This window comes from Micromys minutus (assembly GCF_963924665.1).
Source record: "Micromys minutus genome assembly, chromosome: 25".
Classification (NCBI taxonomy): domain Eukaryota; kingdom Metazoa; phylum Chordata; class Mammalia; order Rodentia; family Muridae; genus Micromys; species Micromys minutus.
Window position 1 is genome coordinate 29,248,596 of NC_137960.1, and position 14,507 is coordinate 29,263,102.

General features: G+C 36.9%; 1 protein-coding gene across 1 annotated transcript in view; it reads left to right on the forward strand.

Moving 5' to 3' along the window:
* Positions 1–14,507, forward strand: part of CEP85L (centrosomal protein 85L) — a 112,556-nt gene that overhangs the window by 49,063 nt on the left and 48,986 nt on the right. Inside the window, exon 4 of the mRNA XM_080938237.1 lies at positions 14,027–14,148. Within this exon, the coding sequence (XP_080794363.1) occupies positions 14,027–14,148 (122 nt within the window). The remainder of the gene's footprint in view (positions 1–14,026; positions 14,149–14,507) is intronic.

Here is a 14,507-nt window from a genome sequence, read left to right on the forward strand (position 1 = left end):
GTTATTGCAAGAATTCCCTCTCATGGTGTAGAGCCAAAAGCATCAGTGTTTGGTACTTTCTTCTATGTTTTCTTTTCGTGTTTATGTGATTAAAAAAGAGGTCACATTAGCAGTTGCAATAGTAATATGAAGCTGCTAGTAACATGAAACCTTAGTGTAGTGGCTTACAGTAGCTTACAAAGGTTACAGGTGGGAAAGAGCAGAGGAGGGCTGGGATAGAGCTGAGTTTAAGTTATAGCCCCTGGGACAGCTAGCATATTCAAGGGCAAAGCCATCATTTGGACTTTGCTCTCACACAAATATATCATATATCAACAAATGAGTTCTGAAAATAGTTATGAGTTAATTATTCAGGACTGTAACTGTTTTTCCAAAGTCTTCTTTGTCTGTCAATTGCATATCTTTGTTTGAGAATGAAGCTTAGGAAAAACAGAATTGATACTTGTTGGAGAAGGTAAGGACTAACATCTTATTTTGTGTGTTTGCAAGTTGACTTAAAAAATACACATGGCACAAGCATACACCCCCGGAAAGGTTCTGACAGTTGAAAATCAGAATCTAAGTTACACTCTGTAGATGTCTATGAGGATCAGGATCCTTTAGGTTTGCCCTTTTCGGGAGTTAGCTGTGCTGGTCATAATGATTCCTGTGGGGTTTTAGGAATTAGTTCTGTTTTACCAAGATTCTGTAAACACGGATTGTTTCGTAGAAACATTGGTCAGTTATTGAGTGGTGCTGAAAAAGTGCCCCACTTGAGTCTTGGAAAACTTGTACAAGTATTTGTCAGTCCTCATTTGGAAACACTTATCACTGGAGCCCACTTTGGGCACATGATGTAGAGAAATGTGTGGAATGGCATTGCAGCTGAGGGTTAGCAACAAGAAGTGTCCACAGTGATGGTCGGACTGTGACATGTTATCCGTTTCTCTTTGGTGCTCGATGTCCTTTGCCTCCAGACAGTGAACTGGTAACATGGCCATGGACAGCCACAGCTCTGGCCCTTGAGCATGCGGTGTAAACAGTGAAAGTCTTGTTTATTCACTTCTGCTTTCTGCAGAGCAGGCAGATCTATTAAGGGAATGTGAGAAAAACTCGCAACAGTAGATGGAGTCGAAGTGAGGATAACCATGTTTATTCATTTTTGACTGTAGACCATAAGCCACTAAAATGCTAGCAGTACATTTGGCTATTGCTGTGGAAACCACAGATCATTTTATAAGGTTTAGAGTCAGAATCTGGATTCTTCACCTATGGATCCAACCAACAGCAAAGAAAAAGTAATTCAGACAAGTTGCATTCTGAATGTGTACAGGCCCACTGTTTTATTATTCCATAAACAATAATTTGTTACCTACTTACATACAATTTCTATTACATTCAATGTAAGTCATGTAGATGTGACTTATAGTGTATAGTAGGATGTGTATATGTTTTGTGCAAATAGTGTGCCTTTCATTTTTATAAGGGATTTGAACATTTGTAGATTTTGGTATTCAAATTAGGATCTAGGACTAACCCCCAAAGATACCAAAGGAAATCTATCATAGTAACTTGAGACTTTTTGAAATACTGTATTTATCATTGTTTTGAATTTGTCACAATTAGACCTGCTGATATTACTTAATGTATCAATCCAGGTGTGCATACCTGTTTCCTATCGTTCGAGGTAGCAGCAGCAGGAGGATGAGTTTCAAGGTCATTTTTAGCTACACAGCAAGCCCAAGGCCAGCCTGGGCTACATAAAACTCTGTCACAAAAATTTAAAGATATAATTTAAAAAACGTAATATACCAACAAAGCATTACTTTTAAAGAATAGTAATATGATTATAACTTGATTCTTTTTCAACCGCACACATTTTACCTTTGAAATGAGCAGTTTTCACTTTATAGAATTATAGCAGAGATAGTGCAGTGTTTCTATATACTCTCTATCCAGTTTCACCTGTTAGCATTCTTCATTAGTATGGTCTGTCTATCTCAACAAATGTGCAGATGCTACCAGGTACTTTTAGTAATGCCATTGCTTAATTTGGATTTCTCCTTTATCCCTTAATCTCTCTCTCTCTCTCTCTCTCTCTCTCTCTCTCTCTCTCTCTCTCTAAAAAGCTACATTTAGTAATCAAGTCTCTTTTCTGCATACTTGATTCTAACAACGTCCCCAAACTTCCTCTTAAATGATCCTGGTAGTTTTGAAAAGTAATAAGGTATTTTGTAGCATCTCTGTAAGTTGTGATTATCTGATATTTCTCTCATGGTTGGGCTGGTTTTAGTGTTTCTGGCATGACGGTCATAAGGAAGAGTGCTTCATTGGGTTCTCTGTCAAGAGTCTGTTAAGCTGAAATAATGATCACTGTTGTTTGCCTTGATCATCTGGCAGAAGTGTAGGCCTTTTCAGGTTTCTTCCCAGTCAAGTTACTCTTCTTCCTCTTTGGAACTGTTCTTTGGAAATAAGAGTACAGGCTTCTTTCCCTCTCATCACTGGGTTCATGAGTGAGGCTGTTAAGGCAAAAGACAGGTTTTATAAAATACACATTTAAGTTTCACATAAATGACCCAAAGAAACAGATGAGCTTGTCTTTTTTAAAAATGTTATGTTCAGTAGGAATAGAAATGGAGAAGTATGATTGGATAACAGAAGGGTAATCTTGTAATAACCCAGGCAAGGGAACTTAGCAGGGTGAATCTGTTTACATTCTTCCTTGGATCTCTTGATTGTGCAAGTCTGCACTGCCATGCAAGGCACACTTTGTCATTTCTATAGGCAGATCTATTTATGGTCATTTTAAAGTAGTGATACAGTGTTTCAGGGCATCTGTGAGAATATAATATTGGTCTCTTTCCTCTGGGCATGGGGAGAACACCTCTCCAGTGAGGATCGTATAGTTTGAGTGGGGTTAGGGTGGGAAGTATCAGGGTGGCTTTCCTAGGTTGTTTGCTTTGCTTCAGGGTTGAGGCAAGAAAAAGGTAAAAGTGGCTTTCCTGTTGGGGTTTTTCCTCACATGTCAAGATGCTGTGTCTTGGGACAGTATGCCCTAGACCTATCAAAAGGAGTCCATTCTATACTAACTATATACTATGTTGCACTACTGAAGTGTGGACTATCTATACAGTTATTTAGAATTCTGCACATTTTGTTTTATGCATGTAAAAACATTCTGAGAACAATGAATTAAAATTCAGCACTTTATGAAAAGGATCTGTGGGACACAAAGCTTCTCGTGATGGGGTTGCTTCTGTGGCTGGGATAGTCCTTTTGGTTGTTTTGGTTTTTCTTAAGCAAGTTGAAATCAAACATTTGAGCTTGGTCTTTTTTGGCCTTATCTGCTTTGTCTTGCCTATTATCACATTCCTGTGTGTCTTGTGCTCTGACTCTGTGCAGCTCTCTGTGGACAGGTGACTGTTCTATTTTAAGCCAGGGTACTTTTTGTAGGAATGTCCCATTAGAATCAAAGTGCTGCCTTGATTATCTGTTTGGGAAGCTTTCCCTGACCTTTACTAAACCATTTTACATTTACTTCTGTTGTTGTCTGTCCATTAGTTTATCTGCTGGATGAACGCTTGAGAGCCAGTTCATGAACTCATTTTTTTTTTTTTTTTTTTTTTTTTTGCCATTTATTCTTTGTTTCTTTACCTATTTTAGGGACTAAGGTCCTTTTAGGTATCCCAGGCTAGCTTCAAACAGTTCTCTCCCCCAGCCTCCCAAGTTCTGGGATCCCAGGTGTATACAGCTGTTTATTCTTTATAGTACAGTTATCTGGTGTATAACTGGCCTGCAATGGTTTTTATATTCTTACTGAATGAAGAATTAAACACATTGGGAAAGATTATCAAATGAGTTTGAGCTACCTTGTAGAAATATTAGGGGAATCCTGTTTTAATGCTCATTTAGGGGAAAAGAATATAGATAATTAAGACACATAACATAGTAGAATAATCAAGAAAAAATATTATTATTTAAAAAGGCAAGAAAAATCATAGTAAAAATAAGTCTGTGTTTTCTTAAATTAAGATTTTTATTTTCTTCAGGCAATATTTCTTGGTACATTACTCTTTTTAAAAAATATTTATTTTATGTATGTATGTATACTGTAGCTGTCTTCAGACACACTGGAAGAGGGCATCAGATCTCATTACAGATGACTGTGAGCCACCATCTGGTTGCTGGGATTTGAACTTAGGACCTCCAGAAGAGCTGTCAGTGCTCTTACCTGCTGAGCTATTTCTCCATCCCCAGTACATTACTCTTAACATTGGTTCTTTCTTTCTCACACACACTTTGTTTTCTTTATACAGTTTTTAGTTTAGTTTTTATTTGAATATACATTTTACTTGAACAGAAGCATGGTGTCTACCTATCTTTAAGTCCAGTGCTTAGAAAGCTGAGGGAAGAGGATCTTGAATTGGAGGTCAGTCTGGCCTACTAAAGAAAACTTGTTGCAAAAGGTCACACCACACCCAGAGCGCTAATGTTAACAGTAACCTTTATGTAGCATTCCAATCTTGTTGCCTTTCCCTAACTCCCCACACAGAGAAATGGTTACTTTGGGCTTATTGAATTCACATTTTTGTGTTTACCCTTAGGTACTTTACAAATATTTATCTATTTATTGTGTATGCTTATGTACACAATACACTTTTGAATGTGTGGAGAACATATGACATATGGCTCCTGGGACGAGTTCATCAGGTTTGGTGACAAGCATCTTTTCTCTCTGAACTATCTTGCTGGCCACTGTGCGTAATTTTGAGACATGCTTGTGTACTTCCTAAAAGGAGTTTTAAATTTATCTTCTTGTAAAGCACATTATCATTTATATTGTCCTGAACATTGAGTATGGTGTGTGTGTGTGTGTGTGTGTGTGTGTGTGTGTGTGTGTGTGTGTGTGTGTTGCTAACCCTTAGTGTTTAAAGTACAATAATAGAGGGAAAGGAAAATCAGTTTCTAAAAAACATTTTGGAAAGAAATTAGAGTAACAAGTGGTGATTAAATTTAAGCAATTTAAATATTTAACCAGTATCTCAAAGTTGTAGGGATTTTTTTTTTTTTGTAGCTTAGATACTCCCTGGGGGTTATCTGACTCCTGAGGATTCTTTTTTATTAAAGTTTGAGAATTACTGCCTTAATATTGAAGATTTAGAAGACTGAAGAAGACTGAGAAAACATTTAAACAATATTTTAAGTATGATCTCGGGAGGAGAGGGAGGACAGGAGGTCTTTCTCTGATAATGGGGAATGCAAACAGCTCATTAGAATGTAGCCTTAAGGTTTGGTGAGAGCTGTATGTTCCCCTTTAGAGTCAATTGGCTAGATACCTAAAGGCTCAGATGTTTAATTTATCTCAACTATCCACCAATTCTAGGCAGATTATCTATTTTCTTATTAAGTATCACATAAAGAGTGTATTGATGTTAAGACAGAACAGCCATTGTATGAAGAGGATTTATGTAGTTGCACACCAATTTGTAAATATATTTGGTTAATTTTTGAGTCTGTATTTTACTTAGAGTAAAATATTTCTCTCCCCAAACTCTCCCATTTATGCCTCCTTACTCTCCTTCAAATATTTAGGAATATATAAAAATATAAATATGAATATAAATATATATATTTCTAAAGAAAACCTACTGGGTTCATGAAATGTTACTTGTGTGTATGTTTTCAGGCCTGGCAGTTTGGCATTGCACTGTAGCTTCTGATGCTACTAGGAGATAGTTTCTGTTTATCTATGTCTGTCTCTGTCTGTCTCCTTGATTTTGGGTTTCTTTGTGTAGTCCTGGCTGTTCTGGAACTTTCTCTGTAAACCAGGATCTCCTTGAATTCAGAGATCTGCCACCCTTTGCTTCCCTAGAGCTGTGATTAAAGGTGTGAACCACCACTGCCTGGCTAAGGACACAATCTCATAGCAAACTCTTCGATCTTTTTTGGCTTTACAATCTTTCTGTCCTTTCTTCTGGAATATTCACTGAGCCTTAGGCATGAGGGTGTTTTGTAGATGTATCTATTGGGGTTGGGGGCTGCGACTCTATTTTGATTGGTTGTGGCTTTCTGTGGTGGTCTCCATCTGTAGCAGTGATAGTCACTGCTGAGAGGGAAGAGCATCCCTATCTCTGGATATAAGGACAGATGCTTACACATTGTTGTTTGGGATAATGCTGGTTCAACAAGTTGGTGGTTGTAGATTCTCTTTTAATAACTGTGCTTTCACTAGTACTGCACAGGTAGCTAGGTTTCCACTACGCAGTTTGTGAAATTGATTAAAGGGATCCTAAGTGGTAGAAGCACTAGAGTTCACTATGTGTTTTTAAGGAACACATTTATTAGTGTACAACTAATATGTCAGTGAAATATTTAATATGTGGAAGTTAACTGCACCAGAGTAAATTAGCACTCAGGAGAACGAGAAAGTTCGGACTTAGGCATCCTATGAGCAAAGAAAATAGTGTCACTCATGGTTCATAGAACTGCAGGCCAGGCCAGTGCCAACAGAGTCCCTCCACCAGAAACCTCATGGTCAACTGAAACAAATTACAAACCGGGACAGAATCAGAGGTAAAGAAGGCTTCCCCATTTTTAATCCTTTGGATTAACTGAAAGGATCAATTTGCTTTTCTGAACCTTTGCCATTTCCTTCAGCCCTTTCCTGCCCATAAAGCCCACCCCACCTCTACTCAGCATGGGACATTTCTATTTTTGCAGATGGATTGCCGCCTGATTCATGAATCACTCAGTGTTCAAGACAATTAAGATAACCGAGCACAATGTATTGACAGCTTTATTTTGACATTGCACACATGTCAAAATGAGAGCAGATTAGAGATGGAATGATTTAAAACCTCAGGTTTCAGGACGACAAAGGAGAAAGGGAACAGATTATTTAGTCTCTGGACCTTCATGCCTACTCGTTTCCTACAATTTATCTTTTAAGAGTCACTTGTTGATGGCATAGTATAGCAGATATCCAGTAGTTCCAAACACAGGACAATCCAGTAATTCATATGCTTCTATTAAAAAATTCATAGCCCTGCTAAGGTTACGTGGACACAGATTTGTACATGATGATCTGAGGTTTCTAGGAAAATTTCCTCTGTGCCTATGTGTTCTAAGGTTTTACCTACTTTCTTTTCTAATGGTTTCAGTGTACCTGGTTTAATGTGGAGATCTTTGATCCACTTGCACTCGAGCTTTTTACAAGGAGATAAGAAAGGATCTATTTTCATTCTTCTGCATGCTGACTGTCAGTTGAGCCAACACCATTTGTTGAAGAGGCTGTCCTTTTTCCATTGAATGTTTTCAGTTCCTTTGTCAAAAATCAAGTGACCATTTGTGTGAGGGCTCATTTCTGGATCTTCTGTTCCATTGATCTACCTGCTTATCTCTGTACCAGTACCATGCAGTTTTTTTTAAAAACACAGTTGCCTTGTAATATAGCTTGAAGTCAGGGATGATGATTTGTGCAGATGTTTTCTTGTTGTTGGGAATAGATTTTACTATTCTAGGTTTTTTGTTATTCTAGATGAATCTGCAAGTTGCTCTTTCCAACTCTATGAAGAATTGAGTTGGAATTTTGATGGGGATTGCATTGAATCTGTAGATGGCTTTTGGTAAGATGGCCATTTTTACAATGTTGTTCCTTCTGATCCATGAGCATGGGAGATCTTTCCATCTTCTGAGATCGTCTTCAATTTCCTTCTTTAGAGATTTGAAGTTCTTGTCATACTGGTCCTTCACTTGCTTAGTTAGAGTCTCACCAAGGTATTTCATATTGTTTGTGACTATTGTGAAAGGTATCTTTTCCCTATTTTCTTTCTCTGCATGTTTGTCCTTTGAGTAGAGGAAGGCTACTGATTTGTTTGAGTTAATTTTATATCCAGCCACTTTGCTGAAGTTGTTTATCAGCTATAAGAGTTCTCAGGTGGAATTTTTGGGGCCACTTACGTACACTATCATGTCATCTGCAAACAGTGATATTTTTACTTCTTCCCTTCTGATTTGTATCCCTTTGATTTCCTTTTGTTGTCTAATTGCTCCGGCCAGAACTTCCAGTACTATGTTGAATAGGTAGGGAGAGAGTGGGCAGTCTTGTCGTCCCTGATTTTAGTGGGATTGCTTCAAGTTTCTCACTGTTAAGTTTGATGTTGGCTATTGGTTTGCTGTAAACTATAGTTATATTTAAAAGTTGACTTTAAAATAAAAATGCAAATTCTACAAAAATGGTTTGTAATTTATTTTTATAATCAAAATCCTGGCTACTAGTCCAATGTACTGCATTACATATAAAATAGACTAAAAATATCTCTGCCTCCATAATCCTTAAAATCAATAAAAAAAACTCCAACTTATTTGTTTGTTGAATTTTCTTAGTATAAAGGTTTTTTTTTCTTGGTATGTTTGGATATTTTATCTGATCATATATTAAACACATGTATTACAAATTTCAATGACTTTTTAGTATGGAAACATTAAATGAATTGTTATGAGTTGAATTAGTCAATCACTGAATATTAAGAACTCTATTTTTTTCCCTCAGAAACTATAAACTGAATATAACCAGATCAGTATATTTGTTTATTTGTATATATTTGTATACCTTTTACAATTAAATGTTACTTTATATTTTGATAATCAGGCTCTCAATGAATTTGACTTATATTTAAAATCTAGCTTAATATTCAAAAGTTAGTCTAATAACTTTGGAAATATTTCTATGTTTGAGAAAAAGATAAATGTTAGACTGCACTAAGCTGAGAAAATACTATAGCTATGGTCTCAGTGTATAGGCCAGGCTCATTTCAGACTTCTCCATTAACCTCCCTGTTGATGGGATTATAGGTACAGACCACCAAGTCTGGCTTGCAGTCATTTTTAAATGGAACTTTCAGTATATAGAAGAAACATTAACTATCTCTAACTGCAATAATAGAAAGCAACCGATATGTGGACAGTAGCAAAAGCTAGATAATCGCTTGACACCATATAAAAGACCCCTTCTTTTAATATAATCACCATTAATAGTTGTTTAATATATTTTTATATAGATTAATGCAGGCATTGTTTTTGTTTCAGAAACTGTTGTTATTTAAATTTTTCTTTTGTCTCTTAAATGGTGAAAACTTGATGAAAAGTTTTTGGTAATCTGAGTGTTAATAGAAAATATGTAGCTATTTCTGTTACAGCTCAGATTTTATAGAAGTTGTGTATATTGCCTGGTACATTGTTACTTATATCAAACAGCCTGTAAAATAGACCCATATTATATTGAAGACTTTATTTTGATAACGTCTGTACTCCTGCCCTTTGAGTAATGGGGATAGGGTGGGAATGTCTTGTAGCATAGGCTAGCCTCAAACTTACTGTGTTGCAGAGGATCACCTAGACTGTTCCTGACCCTTTTGTGTTTGTTTCTCTCATATGCTGGGTTCACAGGTGTGTGGTGTCGTATTTTGTATCTATTTCCATTTTGTAGTTTAACTTTATTATGATTTATTACTAGCTCTTAGTGACTTTTGTTCAATTTTTGAAAATAGTAGTTGCCTAATATATTAATGAAAGTAAATTAATTAATAGAATCTCTTTTAATAAATCTTGACAGAGCGATAAAGTTTTTGGGGGAAATTTATGATTAACTATTTGAAGATGTAAATCTTTATTTAATCTTTTAAGGAAAGTGACTTTTCATTTTGAGTATGTGTGCATGCATATGTGTGTGCAGGTGCATATGTGTGGTTGTGTGTGTGGAGTTCAGGGCTTGGCATGCAGTCCCTTTCTCAATCACTTTCTACCTTGCTTTTTGTAGACAGTGTCTTTCACTGGCTGTCCAGCAAGCTTTTTAAGGAGCCTCCTGTCTCCATCTTCCTAGTCCTGGATTATAGGCATGTACCACCATGCCTGTCATAAAAGATGTATTTTCTTTTCAGCTTTGTGGATGTGTATGTGTGTGGATATGTGCACCATAATAGAGGAGTACAGAGCCCAAGGAGACCGCAAGAAAGTGTTGGGTCCATGTGGAGTTTGAATTACAGATGTCTGTGAGGCAGACATGAGTGCTGTGATCTGGGCTTTAGTTCCTGGAAAGAGCAACAGGTATTCCTGACCAGTGAGTCATTTCTCCAGCACCTGTGCCTGGCCTTCTATGTGGATGCTAACGGTCTGAATTCAGAACCTCATGATGCATGGCAGGTGCCTTACTCAGTCAGCCATCTGCTCAGCCCTCATTCCTCATATACCACACAATCTGTTCTGTGACCACAGTGGTGCCATGCTTCCTATGTATCAGTCTTTTCTTTGTTAGCATTTAAAAATACACGATAAATTAACATAGAAGTGGCCAAGATTGGGGTTTGACAGGAACCAGTGTTTCCTCCTCTAAAAAAATAGGTGAAGGTAATTTGTGTAGTGTGGTAGGTATAAAAACTTCTAAGGTTTTATTTTCATGCACACATTTTAAAGTAAGTGTGTATATGTTCATATTTACCTTACTGTTTTCCCTACTCTTTGTGTAAATCAATACATTTGCATTTTTATTCCAGTAAAGTGTGTTAGGATGGCAGCAGAGCATCACAGAGTTAGGAAAAATAAATGAAGAAGTAACAGCTCCCAAGCCGGCTGTGGTTGAGTGCACTACTACATCTGGCACGTGGGAGGTAAAACAGGGCGATCAAAAGGTCAGGAGACCCATTTCAGAAAACCAACTGGACAAATTGTCTCCCAACTTTTGAAAAAAATCCCTAAAAGAACAGCATTTCTGTACGACAAACAGTTCCTTATTTGATGCAGAGATTTGAGGCTTGGGTTACTCTGACTGGAAGAGATCACTAACACGACCAAACTGTGCTTTTGCCTTTACTTTGTTAACATATGCAGCATGTACTCTACAGATAATATAGGCATACTTCAGTTCCTACCAAGTAAACAGTTTTTTAAAAAATCCCTTTCTTCTTTGTGTAAATAAAACGTATTAAATTAAAGTTTGTGACATTCTTCCATTTCACTTACTGAGCTTGGTGAGTTTCTTTTGGCTGAGGTATCATTCTTTTACCAAACTGCACTTACAAAGTACTACTTTTGATAGACTATTCTAGGAAACAGAGAGGTTTGCTGTGTTGTTTGACGTGTTGTGAGTGACACATGAGCTCAGGGACAAAGGCACATGAAGGAGAGAGATAAGGACCCTGAGGAACTGCAGAGGTGGTGGTTAGCTAGTTCCGTACCTTTGTAGTATCTCAGTTCAACACTGTTTGTCCAGCCAGAGAGTGCTGAGCTATTTTCAGATGCACTAGAGTAAACTTTTATTAGAATCATGTTTGGCAACATTTCATAGCATCTGGGTTTCATCTCAGTAGCATGTTTAGCGTTGTTGTAGATATGAGCTGTCCTTATTCAATTAGGAGAACGGAATTTGTCATTCCCAATGACAAGAGAAAAGAGGTGTGTGTGTGTGTGTGTGTGTGTGTGTGTGTGTGTCTGCGTCTATAAATCCATTTGAATCTAGTTAGGGTCAATAGCACAGAAAAGTTATGATTTTTCTTTGGCTCTTGAGCTAGTGTTTTCTTCTCTTATTAGCAAGAGATAATGTATTTTTTGTATTTTTAGGTAGAACATCTAAATGATGGAATCTTTTCTTTCCCTAAATTTACCGACTCTAGAATATGTTTATAGCAATGTTTCCTTAAAAAAAAAAAATACAAAATAAAAAGGTAAAAGTTTCTACTTTCAGAAGTATCATGTTGGTGACAGTAGTTCTGGTCCTTTCTTGGGCTAGCTGACACAGTTCCAAGGCCTTAGGACTGCCTTCATTTCTCATGCTTCTGTTCAATTAAGTTTCATTACCTTTTAAATAAACAACTTACACCTTCATAAATTTGTTATACTCTTGATTATGTCTGTTGTCTCTAGTCAGTAGAAACAAGATGTTGAAACACTATTGAAAATCTCAAAAACAGCATAGTAGCAGAATCTTTTATTTTTATCAGTATGTACATTTTGATAAATATTTTTCTGTCAAACAATACCTAAGTCTTCTAAATTGGTAAAACTGTGTTCTGCTATCCCTATAAATAACTACCACACAGTAGTATCATGGCTAGTTTTTTTTCCCCCTGTGATTGTTGAACAGTAAAGAAAACATGGCAAAGGAAAGAAATTAGGGATTCTTGACAGAAATATTTAATAGAATTTTTAAATAGAACTGACCCAGAATAGCACTCAAAACCTCTCACAGAAGTTATCAACCTGTGTCTATTTTCAACATTTATGGTGAATATTGGCTTTGTTTACTTGTAACCTGTTGGTTGCTGTTAGCAAATGATTACCATAACATACATATACATGTATACATACATATATTCAGAGTCAGCTAGGTAGTGTTTGGAGAGCTGATTTGCACAGGAAGTAGCTAGCTAAAGAAGATGTCATTCATAGACAGAATATAGTTCTCAAAAATCCTTTGTGTGCCAGAATATTGCTCCTTATTTGTTGCATTGTGGGGGTGTTCTCAACAGTGGGTTCAGCAGTGGAGGGGGAAAAAAATGAAAGAAAGTAGGCGGAGCTAAATCATCAACCACAAGGAAAATATTGTTTCAATAGCTTTTTACGTGGTTTATAGTACCAGACTTAAATTTCCACCTATGGACCAGACTTCACATTCAATAAAAGATGGTTGAATTCCCGCACAGCGGACTTGCCACTTTTGCACTACATTTTGCCTTACTGGTTGTGGTGTAGCATAAAGGGTCTAACTGAATTCTGTGGATGGCAGTTTGCCTTCAGCAGCCAACTGAGTATCTTGTAACACTCTGAAAGCTAGTTAGCAGGGAGGAAGCTTACCACTCAGTTCCTGGTAGGTTGTCTATGTCCTGTAAAAGAGCTCATGGTGTCTTCAACAATTGGGTTTTTACCATCTGGTGGGCAAATTGCAATAGTGGCAATTGCCTGTATTATTTTAAAGGACTGGAATCTCCTGGACCAACAACTTTGGTGGGGGGCACGGTTTTGTTCAGTAATCTATGGTTTTGGGTATCAGCTTTGTATCTACACAGAATACCACATTCAAAGTCTTACTTTTAAATTAGTTTAGCAAGTATCAGGTTTTATTATGTGTTCATATAGTTTTGGTTAATCATCACTCCACAGCCTCTTCTCCATCTTCCCACCCATTCCTTCTCTTAAACCTTTCCATTCCTCCTTCTGCTTTCAGAGCACATGTACTCTGGTACCTAGACCCTTATTAATAAGCAAGTAAGTAAATAATCAGTCAATAAAAGGAAGTCTTTTATTCTCCTTTCAAGATCCCCTTATAGTTTTATCCCATTTTCATATTGGCTTTTATTGTTGATATACGTTAAGTATTTGAAAAATTTCTTAAAGTCTAAATGCATTGTTACTAGATTTTACAATTGTAGTGGAGACAAATAACCATCTGAATTATTCACGTAATAGTTATTTTTGGGTAATGTCTTATACTTGGGAAAATATCTGTGATTTTGAAATGTTAATGAAGTTAACTTAAATGATGATTTTATGACAGTTTACAGTCTGGGTACTTAGGTGCTGTATTTATCTCTTCCCTGTGGTAATCTTCCTGGTAGTGTTTATCTGAACCATAGAACAGTTTCTTTCTTCATTGTACTGCTTTCTGACCCTGACCGGTTTTTAGAAAACTCCTATTTATACATGATTGAAAACTTGGCAGGAGAGGCTTAGATAGTTTACTGCTTCTAGCTACTAAAGCTCTTTCCTGATGTCCTAAACAATAAGTGATCAATGAAGACATCTTAAGTCTGTTCATCACTGAGGGTCAGGGCAGGAACTCAAGGCTGGAGACCCGAGGCAGAACCATGGCAGGACTGCTTACTGGCTTCTCTGGCTTTTTTGTTTGTTTGTTTTGTTTTATTTTGTTAAATGTGGGATGGAACAGAAAGGAGAGAGATATTTGTCTGTGTCTTAATGGAAACCATTAGGAAAATACTGGACTATATGCAGATATTCCCTTTAGAAAGCATACTAAATGTGTAAACTTTTTGTGCAGGTTTTAACTGGATCGTCTCGTCAGAGTTATTCACCTCCTGGCTTCCAGGATTTCAGTAAATGGGAATCAGTGCTGAAAATAAAAGAAGGACTTCTGAGGCAGAAGGAAATTGTAATTGATAGGTGAGTCTCTTTTTCAATTACTCACAATGGTAGACAAAAAAGTTTAGATCAGTGAAACAATTACAGTTGCATTCACTACTTAAATTCAAAATTATAAACAAATTAATGTCCCAAGTCTGCCCTCTCCAGTCCATGGCATGCAAGAGCTATCAGAACTGAGGATAAGTTTCTCTGTTTGGTTTCTGACACGCTTTCCATTGGCTTTAGTGGAACTCATGGTTTCGAGATATTCTCTGTCCTTTCTTCATATGCTACATGGAACTGTGAGAGCTGCAAGGTGATGTCTTATATTTGCCTTTAGAGACTGTCAAATTTGGAAAGCCACACTAAAATATAGTAGTTCTTTTGACTACTATATA